The 19,981-nt window shown below is 40.5% G+C and overlaps 1 protein-coding gene across 1 annotated transcript; it reads left to right on the top strand.

The window, feature by feature from the left end:
- Nucleotides 1-5,623: 5,623 nt before the first annotated feature.
- Nucleotides 5,624-19,717, top strand: LOC124870893 (heat shock 70 kDa protein 12A-like). Its single transcript, XM_047369717.1, has 5 exons — nucleotides 5,624-5,665; nucleotides 7,572-7,784; nucleotides 7,859-8,030; nucleotides 18,317-18,430; nucleotides 18,633-19,717. The coding sequence occupies exons 1-5, from the start codon at nucleotides 5,624-5,626 to the stop codon at nucleotides 19,268-19,270; spliced, it is 1,179 nt and encodes a 392-aa protein (XP_047225673.1). The 3' UTR covers nucleotides 19,271-19,717.
- The last annotated feature ends 264 nt before the right edge of the window (nucleotides 19,718-19,981 follow it).

Here is a 19,981-nt window from a genome sequence, read left to right as displayed (position 1 = left end):
GATATAGGTCTGTATTTATTAAGGCATTTCTGGTCTAACAAAAGTCAACATTAATTTCATCGCGTCTTCTTTACAAAGGTTTAAATGCTCACCTCTAGAACTGAAGACTACTCTGGGTCAGCCCTTAATGCAAATAAATAAACAGCCACAATCTTACTATCGTAATACCTCACCCAGTCACTGTGTCTCCCAGGACTCCTCTTCCTCTTCCTCTCTGCAGTAGTGGCAGAACATACTGAGATCATCTGGTTCAGATATAATATGGATTATAATTATTTGGTCTTGTGACAAACAAAAAGTAGTGTAACTATTCATAATATGCAGAACTTAGTCTGGTAATGTTTCAATCTTTTATTTGGATAAGCTGCTGTTGTACATTACAGTTGGTGTCAACAGTAAAGTAGTTTTCAAAAGACGATGTGAAGAAAGTAAAGCATAGTACTGCATCAGCAAGGGACCTTCATAGGCCTCAGTTAAAATTGATGTTAATATCGATGTTATCCTTTAAAAAGTAAAGCATGACAAACAAACCATATTATCATTAATGTTTCATGTTTATAACTGCACATATTAGATTTAAGAAATGTCTGGAGTTTTCTGCAGTAGTTTATAAAAATGTAAACATACTTGTTTCTCTGAGTAGAGTCATTGCAGTCTCCATTCTGTAGGCCTCCATTGCCTGAATCAAAAATACAGAGGACAGAACAAGGATTTGATACACTGCTGATTCTGCAGGTTTTCCTGCTTGCAAAGCATCTAGAAGTCTTTAATTTTTATCATATGTTCTCTTAAACTGAGTGACAGAATCTAAAACAAAAATCACATTGTGTGATTTTTATATAATTAATTGGCATTTTATTGCATGAGATAAATATTTGATACATCAGAAAAACAACACTTAATATTTGGTGTAGAAACCTTTGTTTGCAGTTATAGATATCAGATGTTTCCTGTAGTTCTTGAAGAAGGTTTGCAAACTCCAGCAGGGATTCTGGACCACTCCTCCATACAGATCTTCTCCAGATCCCTCAAGTTTTGGGGCTGTCGCTGGACAATACTGACTTTCAGCTCCCTCCAAAGATTTTCAATTGGGTTCAGTTCTGGAGACTGGCTAGGCCACTCTAGGACCTTGAGCTGCTTCTTATGGATCCACTCCTTAGTTGCCCTGGCTGTGTTTCAGGTCGTTGTCATGCTGGAAGACCCAGCTACAACCCATCTTCAATTCCCTTATTGGGGGAAGGAGGTTGTTGGCTAAGATCTCCCTATGGCCCCATCCATCCTCCACTGAATACGGTGCAGTCGTCTTGTCCACTTTGCAGAAAAACATCCCCAAAGAATGATGTTTCCACCTCCATGGTTCACGGTAGGGATGGTGTTCTTGGGGTTGAACTCATCCTTCTTCACAGCGAGAGGAGTTTAGACCAAAAAGCTCTATTTTTGTCTCATTAGCCCACATGACCTTCTCCCATTCCTCCTCTGGATCATCCAGATGGTCACTGGCAAACTTCAGACGGGCCTGGACATGCTCTGACTTGAACAGGGAACCTTGGGTGCGCTGCAGGATTTTAATCCATGGCGGCATAGTTCTGAAAATGTTCTGAAAAAAAAAAAAAAATACGCTTTTAGACGCCTCTGAGTTGGATCCACTGGTCAGATGGGCCGAAGATCTACAAGAACGCAGAGGACGCAGGACGGGATATGAGGAAGAGAGGGTTGGAGATAGGTGAGCAACATAACAGAGCAGACGACAGTGGATCTTCACTGGAGGGTCTCCTCAGGGCATTGCCATGGCAACGGGTCGGAGAGAGACATGGGACAAACAGAGAAGCCGTCCCATCTGAGGATGTTTTTTAAAAGGTCATCCCCCACTCCCACCAACAGGGAGACAGGGCTTATGGGGAACCGGGCCTTCATTTGCTGGGGAGTTCAGTTTTTGTTTGTTTGTTTGTACTATTGTTCATGGACGTGTTTATGTTATACTACAGTGGAAGGGCTAGTAATTATAATCAATAAAATATTTAGGAGTAAATGTCACAGAGGAAATAGAAAAGTTATTTGATGCAAATCATATAAAAATCAACCAGGAAATTAGGAAAGACTTGGAGATATGGCCGGCTGTTATTCTAGACTCACGGTTCAAGGATAGAGGTAGTCAAGATGAATGTTCTTCAGATATTTCTATACTTGTTTCAGTCCCTGCCAATGACTCCTCAAAGTCAGTTCATGGATTTGTATAAGTGGATATCGTGGATTATATGGGGAGGAAAGAAACCTAGGATCAGATACAAAACTCTGCAGCTCCTTAAAGATGGAGGAGGACTGACCCTGCCAAGCCTCAGGAAATATTTCTATGCTGCACAAATCAGACCCCTGATATGTTGGTGCAATGATGAATATTTTGCTAGATGGAAAAGTATAGAAATAGGGATGATGGACACTGAGGTATGGAATTTAATAGCACTCAGAGGTTTAGTTAGAAAATTAGGCAACTAATTGGATTCAATAACCAAAACTACAAGTAAAATATGGAATATTGTTGTTGAAAGTTGTAAACTGGAGAAAGAGATAAAGATTTTGAGTTGGTTCGCATTTGATGGTAGGTTTGAACCTAGTATAAAAGATAAAAGGTTTAAGCAATGGATGAGAAAATGAATTACAGCAATATGTACAATGGTTGAACGGGGTAAGTTGAAGAGTTTTGAGAAGTTAAGGGATAGATTTGGATTAGAGGAACATGAACAATATAGATATCTGCAAGTTAGGGATTATTATGAGAAGGAGGTAAAAACTATCACTGAACATTAAGTTGTTGGAGTATTTCAGAAAGCTTATGAAGGGAAGAAGTGCAGAGCAATCTCTGTCCTATACAAAAGCTTGATGTCGAGTAGAAAGTCTTCTACCCTCTATATCAAAAAAAAATTAGAAAAAGAAATGATTGAACAAATAACCGAGGAAGAGTGGTTTAATAACACAGTGCTCGCTCATTAGCTCTAGGATCTGGAGAGAATTTAATTGGAAAAATATGACCAGATTTTTTATGACTCCCAACATTAGGAACATGCTGTCCAGCAACCATGATGGAGAGATCTATGTGAAAAGAAGGATTCTTCAGAGAATGAAGAACATTATGGAGAACCTTGAGCCTCCTCTTCATCAGACTGTCCTAGAACAGTGTTTTCAGTCAGAGTCTTCTTCAGATCCGTTGTAAGACGGACGCTACAGGAGATCCTTCCTGCCCACAGCCATCAGCATCTACAATGCCTGGCAAAAATGATGGAATCACCAGTCTGAGAGGAAGTTCATTCAGTTGTTTAATTTGATCTAAATAAGCAGATCACAGAAATGACACAAAGTGGCAACTTTCTGGCTTTAAGAAACACTAAAAGAAATCAAGACAAAACATTGTGGTGGTCAGTAACAGTCACTGTTTTAGCTCAAGTAGAGGAAAAAATGATGGAATAATGGAAAAAGAAACAAAATAACACTTCAACACACCACTAGTACTTTGTTGCACCACGTCTGGCTTATATCAGCTCGCAGTCTCTGAGGCATGGACTTAATGAGTGACAATCAGCAGTCTTCATCAATGTGGCTCCAACTTTCTCTGATTGCTTTTTCCAGATCAGCTTTGCAGGTTGGAGCCTCATCATGGATCATTTTCTTCAACTTCCACCACAGATTTTCAAATCCGGACTTTTTACAGGCCATGACATTGACCTTATGTGTCTTTCTTCATGGAATATTTTCACAGTTTTTCCTCTATGGCGAGACGCATTATCATCATGAAAAATGATTTCAAACATCCTTTCAATTTCTGAGATAAGAAAAGTGTCCAAGATGTCAACGTCAACTTGTGCATTTATTGAAGATGTAATGACAGCCATCTCCATACCATCAATGACTGTGGACATTAGCATGTTTTCTTGAGGCAGTCGTCTTTATAAATCTCATTGGAACGGCACCAAACAAAGGTTCCAGCATCATCACCTTGCCCAATGCAGATTCATGATTCATCACTGATTATGACTTTCATCCAGTTATCCACAGTCTATAACTGCTTTTCCTTAGCCTGCTGTAACCCTGTTTTCTTCTGTTTAGGAGTTAATGATGGCTTACATTTAGCTTTATGTATGTAAATCCCATTTCCGTTAGGCGGTTTCTAACAGTTCGGTCACAAACGTTGACTTCAGTTTCCTCCCATTTGTTCCTCTTTTGTTTTGTTGATCATTTTTTGTTTTCAAGACGTATTTCTTTAAGTTTTGTGTCTTGACGTTTTGATGTCTACCAGTAAGCTTGCCTTTAACAACCTTCCCATGTTGTTTGTACTTGGTCCAGATTTTGGACACAGCCGACAGTAAACAACCAACATTTTTGCAACATTGCATTATGATTTACCTCCTTTTAAGAAGATTGATAATCCTCTTTGTTTCAATTGACATCTCTAGTGTTGGTGCCATGATTCATGTCAGTCCACTTGGTGCAACAGCTCTCCAAGGTGTGTCACTCCTTTTAACTGCAGATTAATGAGCAGATCTAATCTGATGCAATTGTTAGTTTCAGGAATAAAAATTTCCAGGTTTATTCCATAATTTTGTCCTCAGAATTGAGTGATCCCAAGTTTTTCCCTCTGTTTGAGATAAAACAGGGACTGTTAACGACTACTACAATGTTTTATCTTAATTTCTTTTAGTGTTTCTTAAAGCCAGATAGTTGCCACTTAGAATGATGGTAGTTGATCTGCTTTTTTAGACAAAATTAAACAACTGAATGAACTTCCTCCAAGACTGGTGATTTTATAATTTTTGCCAGGGGTTGTAAAACAGCTCTTTGAAGAAACCTGTATAATATGAGCTACAACAACAGTTCCCTTTGGGATGAATAAAGTATTTTTAAATTGAATTGAACAGTAAACTCGACCTGGGTCTGTAGATCTTAATATAACTATCCTGCTCTCCACAGCTTCCATGCCCTCATTGATCATTTCCTAGTCGGGGCTTTTTGTGTTTTCCTAAAATCCACTGTACCCAGTGAACTCTCGTATGCTCGCTGCTGCGTTGTAAGAGACTGTTAGCAGCCATGTAGCTCACTCATACTGTCCCCTCAGTTCATTTTTTCTCCTTCCTACCATCAGACCCAGGCTTGGTTGAAGTTCTTATGTTTGGTGTCATAATGTCTCTTTATAAGTCCAATTGATTCAGAATATATAAGGCAGACTGGCCTTACACCTGACAGGAGTTAAAAGGAAAATGTGTGCTTCTGTCCATTCATCTTTAAATGTGATTTTTTTCACATTCTTCTGTGAGCAAGCATAAACTCCCCAACTAGTAACTTAGCAGCTATTAACAGAAATGTTAACAGCGCCACAGACCAGTACATTGACAGCTGGATGCGGAGCTTCAGGCGCTATAGCTCCAGCCATCAGTGGAAACAACTGGTACCGGACCGAATAGAGAGAGACCGAGTGGAGCGGAGCAGCACCACCTAAACAGAGCCAGTGGAAAAGGGTCATTAGTAACCAGTGTTCAAGGACCCCATAGCTGCTTCTTCTTTGTTGTTTTCTGGTGGTTGGCATACAGCAGTGTGGTGCATTACTGCCACCAGCTGGCTTGGAGTGTGGACCAGAATGTCGCTGACCCATATAGCTGCCCGTCACGCCGGTTCAAAAGTCAGACGCAGTAGCAGGCAGGAATAAAATGTCTATGTCTTCGTAGTAAATGAGAAAATGCTTTGCAGTCCAGATAAAACGCTGTTTGGGTTTTGGGGACTGCTGCAGTAAACTATTCCGACTAACAGTGCTATCTACCACCAAGTCCACAACGCTCCCTGGCTTCTTTTTTTCCCAGTGATTATTTTATTGAGTCATTAATTATTTTCTGTATATATTCTTAATTATAGCAGGATTGGTCCTCCATACATCAACAGTACAGATACATTATGTACATAAATACAGATACAGTAAAATTCAGCTTTTGTATGACTGGCTTTAAAGACCTGTTTGTCAATAAGGTGCACTTTAAAATTACTTTAAAAGAAAGGTGATTATCATTTATTTGTTTTAATTTTTATGTTTAATTTCATGGCAATCCATCAACTAAAAATATAACTTAGTGTAATTAATACAAAGTAAAAATGATTTGACAAGATAATCCTTAATTTCCTCCTAGTTCTTTACAAAATTAGTAATTTCAATCAGTTTCTGGTTCTGTTCATTTTATTTTCAGCTGTTGGTTATTATTTTTTTTGCTTCATCAGATTCAATTCAGTTCAATGGATCCATCAGAAAAACCTCCATCTAATCTATTTATTGTGAGGCAGCGACGGTCTGAGACAAAATGAGGATTTTAAACAGGTTTTATCCATATGAGCTTCTGGACCAGGACTGATCCTGTTGAGCTGCTGCAGTTTTTACAGCTTCTAGTTGTTGATGTTTCATCTCTGCTTACTGACCACATCTTCATGAACATGAGAACTCATGGAGGATTTCTATCTTCATTCGTTTGTCTCATTTCACATTCAGTGTAGTTTGGAGAACAACTCCAAGAGCAAAGCTCAGGCATCAGTAATAACTTTGTGGAGGAAAATAATGTCCTCATCATCTCATTGAAGCATCATGGTGATGGGGACCTGTGCAGCTGGTAAGGTGTGGCTGCTGATAAACTCTCCAGATCAAGTCAAACATGACCAAACCTCCACGTTTCCTTCACGTCTCTAGCATCTAACTGACAATGTCCTCTGGTTGGTGTTGGGATATAAATGTTTTCAAGAAACAAGCATGAAGAAATAAGATTTATTGCAACATCATGTTCTGGTCGGAGCTCTGAGGTCAACATCTCAGCTGCTGCTGGAAGTCCCAGCCTCTAAATGAGAAACAAGAGGTGGTCATAATGTTTTGGTCACTGCTTCTATATTTTAGGATTTATTTCCTGTCTTGGCATTTCAGGCATGAAGAAGCTGGTTGTCTACATTTGCTCTACAGAAAGGAGACCTGGAGATGGATCTTAGTTGTTGAATTGATTTTATTAAATCAGGACTGCATCTGGCATCAAAACAGACAGGTCACATCACTGAACTAGGAACCGGTGTTTATATGACCTTTAACCTTTAGGATTATTCTTGGTTGCTGCATCTAAATGATGGAACGTTCTGCCTCTCCATATCAGAGGTGCTCAGACCCTGGAAAATGTTCAATCTTTGCTGAAGACCCACTTCTTTGCTGTGTTTCTTTCACCCTGTGGACGACAGTTTGGAAAAGCAGGAACTTCCTTTGCAAATGAGCTTCATAGATAAATTTGACCTCTGACCTAAAACTGAACCATAAAGACATCTACAACTAAAGACTTTAGTATTTTAAATCAAAGAAAATACACAGAGAATCCAGCTCTGATTAGTTTTTCAAACCAGTAAAATCTGTTACTTCATCTTTAAATCCGTCACTCAGACAGAGAAGCTCAGAGGAAAAAATACCAGTTTCTGTTTGGACTGGTTTTAAGACGACAGTAGTTTACCACCAGTAAACCTGACAAACTGACCTGAGTTTGGATACAAACTAACAAACTGAAACCTGTTTCCAGGACGACTGGATCAGAGCAGCCAACGGCAAGTATCTGTGGGCCCTGAAGGTTTTAACAGAAGTTCTGAGATTCCTGAAGGACGATGTTCTGAAAACCATCAACGTTCATCCAGAAGGTGGAAAGTTCACAGCCTCTGACTTCACCTGGGTGTTGACTGTTCCTGCCCACTGGAATGATTTTGCTAAAGGGTTCATGATAGAAGCTGCTATTCAGGTAACATCATGTTTTTAAAGAGGACAGCAGCTCTGAGATGTTCAGAAGATTCAGACTTTTCATTTCTCTTCCAGGCTGGTCTTGTAACAGAAGACACTAAAGGCAAACTGATGTTGGTTCTGGAACCAGAAGCAGCTTTGACCTGGTGTTTGAAGCTTCCATCTGATGGTTTCTTCACACAGAACCACAGCAGAGACTCACAGGATCCATCTCCAGGACCAACAGATGCTGGTACCAGCTGTAATGGTACTGTGTGGATCTATAAAGTCTGTCATACAATTTGGTCAGCAGTGGTTCTGACCTTAAAATTCTACCATAGAGCCCATTTTGGTCCAGTTTCTCTTTCTAATTGTTGGATCATGAACTCTGACCTTAACTAAGGATTTAAACCTCCTCATCAAGGCCAGACTTTATTTTAAGATAAGATTGACTTTATTGATCTCACATTGGAGAAACTAAAGTGGTTTTAGTGGCGTTTCCATTGTTTGTTAAACCAAACATTCAACATCAAAGATCAACAAGCCTCGACTTCACTGTGGGTCCATTTTTCACGCAGGCAAAAGAAGTCGATGTCCGACACTTTGAAAGGTTGCCGTTTACGGTTTATTTATCCTGTTTGGCAACCAATAAACAAAGATCCATTTTTGTTTGTCTCCTGCTCTGGTAAAAAAACCACAGGCCCACCCCAGTGCATTCTGGTCCTATACCAGTTCCTTTACTTATAGGAAATAGCCCCAGAGATCTTCCTAGCTGACGAACAAAAACAGCTAACAAAACAAAACAAGTATTTCAATAATCATTAACCTACAAATAACTCCCATAAATAACCCAAAAAATAAACCCAAAGTAACCACCGCTAACTTTAACGATATTCAAAATTATAAAGACCAAATAGCTCCAACTGTGGTCTTGATCAGTAGATCTCCAGGTTTGCTCCAGGTTTTAGACTTTGCTGGTTTTTACTCTCCTTCACTCCATTATCTGACCATTTCAGAGGAATTTATCTTTGTTTCTTAAGCTTAACTCTGACCAGCAGAAAAAGCCCCTAAACTTGAAATGTTCATCAGTGATAATCAATAACCTGCTTCTGATAAAATACCAAACATAACAGTTTGATACAGAACCTATTTTAGGTCCAAAGAGCCATTAGCTGAAAACTTGGCATCCAGAAGATGATCAGTTGAAGGATGATGGATCACTGAGGTCTTAGAGACATGATTTCCAGATACTGGAAAGATCCTGAAGATCCTGAAGATCAGGCCTCAACAGGCTTCATGTGGACACGTCCACTTTGCTGGACTCAGGCCTCAGGGCTTCATCACCAGACGTAACATCTCCACCTCTAACACTGAATCATGACACCTTCAGCATCAGTTCTACTCTAATATCTGTCAAAGACGCGTCTCTCAGACAGAAAAGACTCTCACTGTCCATTTTTATTGCTGTTGGTGACCTTCTAAGATGGTCTGAGGGAGCTGCTTTGACACAGGGTCATCACTGATCTGGAAACTTCTCCAGAGATTTCCAGCATCACAAACTATGGAGGCAGAGACGGTGATAAATGAACCGGCCTAAAAACCTCCAGCTGAGCCTGAAGCTACAACCCCTACAAGAATGATGGAATCAGCAGTTTCTGAGGATGTTCATTCAGTTGTTTCATTTTGTCGAACAAAAGCAGATCAGAGATGATTAAAAACTACATTCATTCTAAGTGGCGACTTTCTGGCTTTAAGAAACACTAAAAGAAAGAACATTTTTTCAAACAGTCGACAAGAGAAGGCGCCATCGCAGGAGCTACGGGGGTCAAGTGAACCGGCAGAAATACGCGGTCACGCCAGCCGATGTTAGCTCTGTCTTAAAGATTAGCTTCGTGGAAACAAGGTGCATTATGGTAATAGAGCAAACCAGACGCCGATCCAGGCAACGGTTGAGAAATTAAGAGGAAAACAAAAAAGTAACCTTCAGAACATTTATATTAATGACTTATTTATTTACAACCTTCACATACATGTTTAATATAAAAAAATAATAATCATTTTACTGCAGAGTTTTAGAGAAATAAGAGGTCAAAGAACCTCAAAATGCTTATCCTGTATATACTTTTGTGTCACTTTCAATCATTTATTTCTACAAAATTATGAGAAGTGACAACATTCTCTTCAGATTATGTTAAAGGGTCATCGGTACTATAACCAGAATTAATATTTCATCATTTCAATGTAGATTTCTGGAGAAAAACACAACTACCCAAACAAAGTACCCTAAATACTCCCTTTTGGTGATGTCTCTGAGGTCCAACATCTGACACAGTGGTGGTCAGTGGATTATAGGAGGTCCAGGAAGACTGAACATGCTCTTCTCTATGTATACTGTGGTAGGTGCTGGAGCTGTGGACAGCATAAAGTTCAAGAACATCCACATCTCCTCTGAAGTCTCCTGGACTGGAAACACCTCCCACCTGTTGAAGAAGGTACAACAACAGCTCTTCTTCCTCAGGAAATAAAATGGACCGTTTTCTCTCCTCAGCTGCTTACAGATGTCTGCAGGTCCACGGTGGAAAGCATCCTGTGTCTCAGCAGGACAGTGTGGTGTGGGAAGTGCACAGGAGAGGAAGGAAGTATCACGGGTGGTGAGGACAGCACACAGGATTATGGGATGCCATCTGCCCGACATGGACTCTGGACTTGGCGGTTCCGAGCCTGCAACGAGGACACACGTTTTCTGCCGCCTGGGCGGTGCGGAGATGCAGGGGAAACCGTATCTGATGGGGAAACGCGAACCGACGTAACACCAGCCGCTACGTTACCAGCGCCAGCCCATCATTAATCAGATCAGTAGCTGGTTCAGAATGGGTATGGCCTCCTGCAACAAGGAAGCAGCCACCGCTGGGTTCACAATAGTCTTAATTTTGGCACTGATGCTGCACCATACTTACTGCGTCCCTGGTGAAAAATCCTCCTTTCTTCTGTCGTAGCATTTACAGTCAAAGCTTCTGAAATCATCATCCTCGTCTTGGATTAACGTCAGCTGGAAACTAGGATTTCTTTTTAAAATGGCAGCTGCTTTCAGTAGCCATGTGCTTCCTGCAGGCATGCTGGTTATTGGTCGACACGCAAACTAATCCGCTATAGGAATGAGGTCTGGGATTTACCCTGCAGATACAGCCGGCTGGGTTTTATGCTGAAAACAGGCGGAGTATAAACATACGATTTACCGTTTTAAAACTGGCCTTTAGAGCACTGAGTGGTTACTTCATAACTTCAACTTGCACATTTTGGAATAAAACGAAAATCACTATTTTCTCAGAAATGGTTTTTGCTCTTTTTCTCCATTTGCGCTCGGCCGACATGCTCCTACTTTTTGCAAATGGCTTCATTCAATCCAAGCGCTTCACTTCACTTGGATTGAATGATGCCATTTGCAAAAAGAGTTTTACTTTTTTAACCTTCTTCCAAGATGGCGATGTGTGAACGGTCGCCAGTTACAGCAGCTCTGTCTTCTTTCTTCTTATGTTTCCTATTTTTATGTGTTTTTAGTTTTAGATCCTTGTTTTTCTTTAGTGGATTCGTAAGACCGTACAAACAGGCGTACGGAAGGCCTTCCCTCGCCATGGTAATATTCAGATTTATCATGTTTTTGGGACTATTTGAAAATGCGCTGGAGAACCCTCACAACTTCAAGCGGGCTCCCATTACCTATACACAGGACCAGCTCCTAGGACTACGTGGCCATCCCTCCTGCACGCAGAAAAACCGGAGATCCCAGCCGAAATCAGAAGGAAAAGGAGACGAGGTAAAGCCAGCAGACAAAAACAGAGAAAAGTTAAAGTTAAACTTCTCCTGCCCTCCATAATTATGGGAAATGTCAGCTCCACCTCCAACAAAACTGCTGAGCTGGCTGCACTGATGCGATACGGAGACAATAAAGAGAGTAGCATCTTATGCTTTAGAGTCATGGCTGAATGAAAACATGGGAATGAAAAGTGGTGTAAAGAAACACATGTGAAGCAGTGTTGGAATTATGAATCTGAGAATATTATTTAATATTAATATTTTAATATTTTATCAAATAATATTTGGGTCTGTTAAGGATTGTCCTGTGAATACCAGCCCAGTAAGGCGATGGTATTAGGACAGAATAGAAAGGTGTGAGACGAGCTCTGACATTATTGAACAGCATAAACTCTGCACATATATGGAATAAATTCACACAATTTCTTAAAATACAAGAATTTATTAACAAAAATAAGTCAACTCAAAGTCAAACATATTTCAATCAACAAACTCTTTACTTTGCTAAAACAATCCAACTAAACTACCAAGCAGAATTAAAGAATAATGAAGACTAATAGGTTATGTACAATATAAACAAGTTAATTAAAGATGATTGATAATTATGACCAAAAGAGTGATGCAACATTACCATGCAATGTTTATGTTTGAGAACCAAGGATTATCTTGAAGAATCTGGAAATGAAGTTAAGTTAGTCTTTGAACCAACTTAGACAATAATCAGCAACATCTAGACAACCATTCACAATGCAAGATCAGATAAAATATTATTTTAATAAAATAATGTTTTAAATAATGATCTTCTGAATAAAACCAACCTACTGGATGACTAATTCTCAACGGTGTCTAATTAGCTGCCTTTATTTATTAAAATAATATTTGAAGAAATATTATTAAGGGAATATTTTGGACAGAGCCAAATCTTTCTGGAGAAATGGGGCTTAATGGTGTTTACTTAGTTATCAAGTTTAGGAAAATAATGTTTAGGGACTATTATTCACTAGCTTGAAACTAACAACCTTTCTGTTAAATACTCTTTAGTACCAGAATCAAACACATACCTTGAAAATACTTCGGTTAATAAAAGGGTTAAAATGCATAAGTGCTGACGGCGCGTTATGATCAATATTCTGTTTAAAATCACCCTTTAAATAAAGTTTGACTTAACTTTAAAAACACAAACACAGAACACAACCTGAACACATGTTCTGCAGATATTCTGCTAGCACCAAGGTAGCTGGGTTCAACACAAACAAAACTTCATAAAATGAAAAACATTTAGATCATTTCAATCTAAATCTTTCTATTATTTTTCTGCCCAAAACACCTAACCTCATGAACCGTGGTGAGGAATGTTGTCCAAGGGGCGAAGCTTGAAGAAACGTCCACAGTCAACAAGCAGTTAGCTTTCAGCTAACCTGACCTCCAGAGCTGTGGCTTGAAAGAGGTTCGTTCTGTTCGTCAACCAGCTGTTCATTACCGTAACCATGGTGATGCAGGCCGTTGTCCTTCCTTCAGACTCGGCTTGTAGAAACAGTTTCTCTACTGGGGATTTCTCTGCGACACAGTTTCAGCAGGCCTCGGAGAGAAAGTCAGCAATGCTTAGACCTTAGTTTCCCCTCTTTATGAATGAAATCACCAGGTTCACAAACAGTGCTTCACTCATACTTAACTTGTGCGTATGATCGCGTGATCTTATGACGCTCTTGGATCCAGTTTGAAGAGTTTATGTCTTTTTGCCAGCAACTGACAATAGCGCGCTGGGCCTCTCCTGACCGGTCCCGCTAGAGGCCGTGTGGAAAGAGGGAGACTTGTGGGAAGGTGGGGGGTTTTATGCGCGCAGTGGCATCATGGGAAGTCCGCTGTTACCCCCAATTCCTAAGTTGCTGGAAGTCAGTTTAATGCAATTTATTTTGAAAGTTCCAGAAGAGTCCGTACCAGAGTTTAATGTTGAAATCCATGGCTGTGGGTCCCAACAGGAGCAAGTATGAACTCTGGACTGAGAATTGCTTATAGTTGGGATGAGGACGTACCTCTAGAGAGAGTTTGGACATGTAGTTATGACTTTAACCACGCCTCCCCTCAAATGTTCTCCCACATTCACACAGTAGGTGAAATGTCACACTAGGAACAACAAGACGCTGGATCTAATGTATGAGAATGTAAAAAACGCTTACACCTCCGCCCCACTCCCCCGCTTGGGAGATTGGACCATAATCTAACCCGTCTGACCCCACAATACAAACCCATAGTTAAAAGGGAGAAAGCTGTTAAAAGCTCTGTGAAGGTGTGGACTGAGGAGGCTGATGAGAGACTACAGGACTGCTTCCAAGCCACTGACTGAAATATGCTGTGCGACTCTTATGGGGATGATATTGATGGCCTGACTGATTGTATTACAGATTATATTCATTTCTATGTGGACAGTACCGTGCCGACCCGGAAAATAAGGCGTTTTTACAACAACCACCCTTGGTTGACCCCTGGGCTTAAAACCCATCTGAACCAGAAGAAGTGGGCTTTTAAATCAGGAGACAGAGATGAAGAAAGGAGAATACAACATGAACTCCAATGGAAGATTAGGAAATGCAACAAAAAATATAGAAAGAAAATAGAGGAACAATTGACACAAAATAAGGCTTGTGATGCATGGAGAGGACTTAAAAACATCACTGGCTTTGGACCGAATGTAAGTAGAACAGCAGACGGTGACCAGAACTGGGCCAATAAATTAAACTGCTACTTTAATAGCTTCAGTTCTCCCCCCAACGGGTCCAACAACATGGGATACGCAGCCCTCTGAGCTCTACCTCCTCTTCCTCACACCAAACCAAGGCCCCTTTCCCACTGGCTCGATTTGGACCTACTCAACTTCATTCAGCTCGCTTTGCATTACTGTTTTTTCCGTACTGGTACCTAGTTTTTTGGTCCCTGCTCCTGAGCAGGTCCGACCGGGGCAGAGTTGGGTCTACATGTGACGTGAACAGACTGCTGCTCACTGATTGGCTGTGGGACCAGGAGAAATGAGAAGGTTTTAGTGCAGGAAAAGTTAATTAAATGCAAGAGTGACTACAATAATATTAAGGGACCACAATGGCCGCAGTGGATCAAATCGAAATATAATTTAATTATTTACAAATCATAAACCAGCCTGAAGGCTGAAAGAAAAGAAAAATAACACATCATCTTTCTGAATTACACGCAGGCAGAGCGCTGTATTTAATAACATCCTAAACCAGCTGATCACACATAAAATCTGCTGTTCAGACGCACAAACATTTCCTCCAAAACACACAAAACCATCATGAAACAGCGTGTTTGGTTCAGAAACTTATTGACGGTTTCAGAGCTGGATCTACAATATGGGCCAACTGGGCAGGTGCCCAGAGGCCCTTGGACAGAGAGGGGCCCTTGAGCAGAGAGGGGCCCTTGGACAGAGAGGGGCCCTTGGGCAGAGAGGGGCCCTTGAGCAGAGAGGGGCCCTTGGGCAGAGAGGGGCCCTTTGTGCCAGCAGATTTTTTTCCCCTGGCAGCATTAAAACAGCCCACACAGGGCTTGGCCCTCAATTTGTAATCATCCAATCAGAACAAAATAAAAGTTGTTTATAAAACTGAACTCTTATGATTGTCTCTTTTATGTCAGTTTTTAGACCTGACAGGTAATGATTGACAGCAGGGGCGATGCTCTGTGATGATTGGCTAATGAGAACTATAAGTGTTTATACCGTACTGGTCCAAGATCAGATTTTCTAAGAACAAGTTGAGATTACAACTGTGTTTTTAATTTGTAGCTGATCCATGTTCAGATAGGTTGAATCTTTGAGTGGAACTGTTGGGAAATTTATTGTGATCGTTTTGGTAGCAACAAAAAGCCCATCGGGGCTGCAAAGAGAAAAGGAAGAGAAAGAGAAAGAAGAAGAGAAAGAAAAATGTTGCACCAATAAGTAGCTTTTTCAAAAAAGCTAGAAATGAGGAGGAGGATTTGGAGCTCGCCAACGTTAGCTTGACCTGAGCTAACGATAGCTAACATTATGGAAGAACCTGAAGAAGCCAGAGACGCCGGTGAGCAAACAGAACAAGTTGAGGCCACCTGAAGTACCATCATCTCTGAAGACCCTGCACTATGGGGATCAATTACAGAAACCATCCGGGAGGAAATTCTTCTCTAAGGGATTTCAGACTTTCAGAATCGGGCGGCTAAATATCCAGCATCGCGGCGGGGAAACAAGGCCAGAGGAAAGACGATGATTCACCGACCCGACGCCTTTACATTGGTGAAACTATTCCACGGGAATGGATTGTTTATTCACCGTCCACCAGAGACATTTATTGCTTTGTTTGCAACGTTTTATCAATAAACTGTAACGCATTAGTTGCCTGGTTTAGTGATTGGAAACATCCAGAGAGAATAACGGAAAACGACATGAACGGTTAGACATGGCGGCAAACATCGGGGCTCTGTGGATGTTTCTCTTGGAGACAGATTGAAGCAGGAAGTCAGTAATGAAAGGATGTATTGAGGTGTGTGGTTGCTGTGATTAAATGTCTGATTTAAAGGAGGCTTCCTTTCTGGGGAGGTCATGAACTTTTGGGATCTCCGCTCTTGTTCTGCTTCCACCCTCCGATGGATTAAGGTGGAGCTGCTGACATCTTAAAGACGCTGAAATCCTCTCCTGTAAAAGGTGGAGCTGCCGAAGAGACTCCACAAGAAACCTTTTTATGCTAAATGATGCTAAAATAACAAGAGGCCTAGAAGATGTTAGCTTCTGACAACGAAGAGCGACAGAACACCGACCTTTGACGATGAGACTGTGAGGAAGAATAAAAAATGAACTCAGGACAATTATGGGTCAGAAGAGGCTTTCTACACGGTTCGGTTCGAGCTGGTGAGGAAGCTGGACTTTCAGGACTTGATTTACAACTTTGCAAGAAAAAATTACTTCTAAAGCTAAGAGTCAAATATGGTTTCTATGAACTGAGCTGGTAATATAAGCTGTTGTAAATGTGTGACCAGAAAATGAATATATTTAACTTATTTATATGCTGTTTGCATAACATGTATATTTTATGGTTTGATGCTAAGAATTAGTTTAAGTGCAGTAATTGGTTTTTGCTGTGAATGAATGAAACCTGGACTCAGCTGTGTTGTGTAATAGCGTTGTTATATCTTCAGTCACATTTCAGCTGTACTTTGTTTTTTCTGCTTTGGTGATTTTCATTGAACTCTATATTGCCATAATCTTGAGCCATGCACTGGTTTGAGATGATTTAATTCATGACATCATCATCATGTGATTTCTGAGTGAGATGGTAGTACTTGGTTTCTCTTATTGGGAAGGCAAACTTCCAGCTGGACCAGTCATTAAGCTTTTAACCAGCAGGTGTGTGAAGTCACATGGTTGGAAGTTCAAATAATTAAGGTGGGCCTTAGCAGTGTGTGTGTGTGTGTGTGTGAAGTCTGTCATCACCTGATTTGGAGGATGTAGGAGTTAGGATGGGAGGGGAGGCTGTCAGCCTTTTACGGTTTTATTTTCTATTTATTTATTAATTTTTATCACATTAATGTGACAATGTCATAGAGTAACGTTAATAGCAGCACAGAGCACCACACTGACAGCTGAAGGTGGAGCTTCAGCTGTCAGTGGGTCAATGGAAACACAACTGGTACCATACCCAGTAGAGCGGAGCAGCCTGAAACGAGCCAGTGGAAAAGGGGCACAAGTGAGGATGGAGCTGAAAAGACAACAGCAGAGGAAGGCGGCTGGACCGGACAGAACCAGCCCTAGATTGCTGAGGTCATGTTCTGACCTGCTCTGTAATATCCTCAGCTATATTTACAACCCGAGTCTCAGACTGGAAAAAGTGCTTGTTTTATGGAAAACATCCTGCTTAGTTCTGGTTCCCAGATCAACACATGTGAAGAGGCTTATCCTCACTCACCTCAAAAGTGTGGTGATCCCACCCTTGACCCGCTGCAGTTTGCCTACAGATCCATCGTAGGAGTGGAGGACGCAGTCACCTACCTGCTGCAGAGAGCGGTTATCGGTTATCAGGGATTTTGTGGACTGATGTGAGCACAACCATCTGTGCTTAAACACCAGCAAGACGAAGGAGATGATAATAGATCTCAGTAGGAAAACACCATCTTATTCACCAGTTACAGTACAAGAGAAAAACATTGAGACAGTTGACAGTTTCAAATACCTAAACAACAAACTGAACTTCATCAGTCTGGCTCCAACTTTCTCTGATTGCTTTTGTCAGGTCAGCTTTGCAGGTTGGAGCCTCGACTTTGACCAGATTAGATGCAGTAGTTAGTTTTTAAAGATATTTTTCAATTTTTTGACAGTAGGCAGACATTCGTCAGAGGTCGCCGGATCTCAAACCCAGGATGTCCGAATCGAGGACTATAGCCTCGATATATATGGAGGTGCGATTAACCCCTAAACCACCAGCGCCACGCCTGGTGTTAGATTTTAGGAATGAAACCATAATTTTTTCTCTGTGTTCGAGCTAAAATAGTGACTTTTACTGACGACCAGTTTTCTTCCTGATTTCTTTTAGTGTTTCTTAAAGCCAGAATGCTGCCACTTTGTGTCACGTCTGTGATCTACGTTTTTAGACTAAATTAAACAACCGAATGAACTTCCTGCAGGACTGGTGATTCCATCATTTCTACCAGGGGTTGTACCATTGAATGTTTTTCATAGAATCACTCAGTGAGGTTTCTGTGTTTGTTCAGATCCACCAGGAAGTCAGGTGGCAGTACACTTTGAGAAGGAACCAGAAGAAACCAAAGTCCTGCTGGAGACCCAAAACAGAGACGGAAAACGGTACCTTGTTGTGGACTGTGGAGGTAACTGTTACACACGGTTATTCAAATGTTTATCAAGATACGAGTTTTAAAATCTTTGTGTTCAAACACCAAGAGAACCAATAAATGTGGATTGATGTCATCTTTTTGATTCATGTTGCTGAATGTGAGTTTGAATCTGCAATAAGTTGTTTTCTGACATTTATCTTTTATTCTGTTTTATTCTCTTCCTGTTTGTCAAAAGATGAAACTATTGACTTCACTGTTCTTGACGTCCTGGAAGGAGGAACCTTGAAGAAGCTGCACCAGGAGTTTTATTTTGGTCTGGGAGGACAAACTGTGGACAGAAAGTTCAAACAGTTCCTGGAAGAAATTTTCTCTGATGGAGTCTGGAAAGAATATGAAGAAAACTTCTCCAGTGAGGTTCAGAAAATGATGTATGATTTTATCCGTCTCAAACAGGTGGATGAAGATGTTCAGATCAGCTGCTCAGATAACCTGAGAGAACAGGCTCAGAAAAAGAAAGAGATTAAAACGTTCTTTGACTCGGTGGAAGGAGCTTCCTGGGATGAAGGAGTCATCAGAATCTCCAGAGAGAAACTGAGATCTTTCTTTGATTACAGTCTGCAGGACATCACCAAGAGACTCAGAGAAGAATTACAGAAAGATCCCAACATTGGGTCTATTGTGTTAGTGGGGGGCTTTGCTGAGAGCCAGATACTACGTCAGCACATCACTGATCAGTTTGGACCTCAGTATAAAGTTCTGTGTCCTCTTAGACCCCAGGAAGCCGTCCTGAAAGGAGCTGTAGAGCTGGGAAGAAACCCAAAGTTGGTGTCGTCTCAGAAAAAAGGTCCAGCTTGCTTGAATTGTTTTTCATGAGATTTCTTTTTCTATTTTTGTAACTATGATCTGGTTCTGATTGCAGTATTTGGGAAAGGAGGTGAGAGTAAAGGTTTTATTTGCTTTTTGGTACCAGTAGAGTAACTACTACTAATAATACTAATAATAGTGATGATGATAGTGATTTCTAAGATATGTCATTTGTCATTAAATTTAACAAACTGATAGAAACAAGAAACTTTAAATTCTTAATGAATTAACAATAAGGTTCTGACAATGATCCAAACTGTAGATCTTCTCTGTAAATGAGGTTAAAATGTGTCAACATGTAGTTTTAGTTCCTGATTTATGGTCCTGGAGATGAAATATTTTGATTCACTCTGTGGTAAATCAGTTTATTCTTTTATAAATAACTGATTATGGGTATAAATAACTTTATTGACAGACCTGCTGGTCTAATTATTAAAAACAAATTAAAGCATCAAACGTCTGATCCAGTATTTCTAATACAGTGATGTGTTACATATGATGTGTATGAGGCTTTAATTTAGAAATCCCACATGAAATACAAATAAAATATAGTTATATAATTTATAGACACTGAACTCCTAATCAGGACAGAAATCATCCTTGAATGACAGTTTACTTTAAAAAGATAATTAATATGGTGAATAATTTAGGCCATAAATACCAGCAGGGCTTGATATTAACCTTTTTGTTCACCAGCTGCAATGTTGTTGAGAATGTATG

Source organism: Girardinichthys multiradiatus, chromosome 7 (genome assembly GCF_021462225.1).
Source record: "Girardinichthys multiradiatus isolate DD_20200921_A chromosome 7, DD_fGirMul_XY1, whole genome shotgun sequence".
Classification (NCBI taxonomy): domain Eukaryota; kingdom Metazoa; phylum Chordata; class Actinopteri; order Cyprinodontiformes; family Goodeidae; genus Girardinichthys; species Girardinichthys multiradiatus.
Note: the sequence above shows the minus strand (reverse complement) of the source record. Positions and strands in the feature narration are given on the sequence as shown.

What these genes read in the sequence shown, in the direction of transcription:
- LOC124870893 (XM_047369717.1), top strand. Translation starts at nt 5,624, where the DNA reads ATGTCGCTGACCCATATAGCTGCCCGTCACGCCGGTTCAAAA. An exon ending in CCCGTCACGCCGGTTCAAAA is followed by an intron (nt 5,666 to 7,571) that starts GTCAGACGCAGT and finishes ACCTGTTTCCAG; the next exon opens with GACGACTGGATCAGAGCAGC. An exon ending in CCTTGTTGTGGACTGTGGAG is followed by an intron (nt 18,431 to 18,632) that starts GTAACTGTTACA and finishes GTTTGTCAAAAG; the next exon opens with ATGAAACTATTGACTTCACT.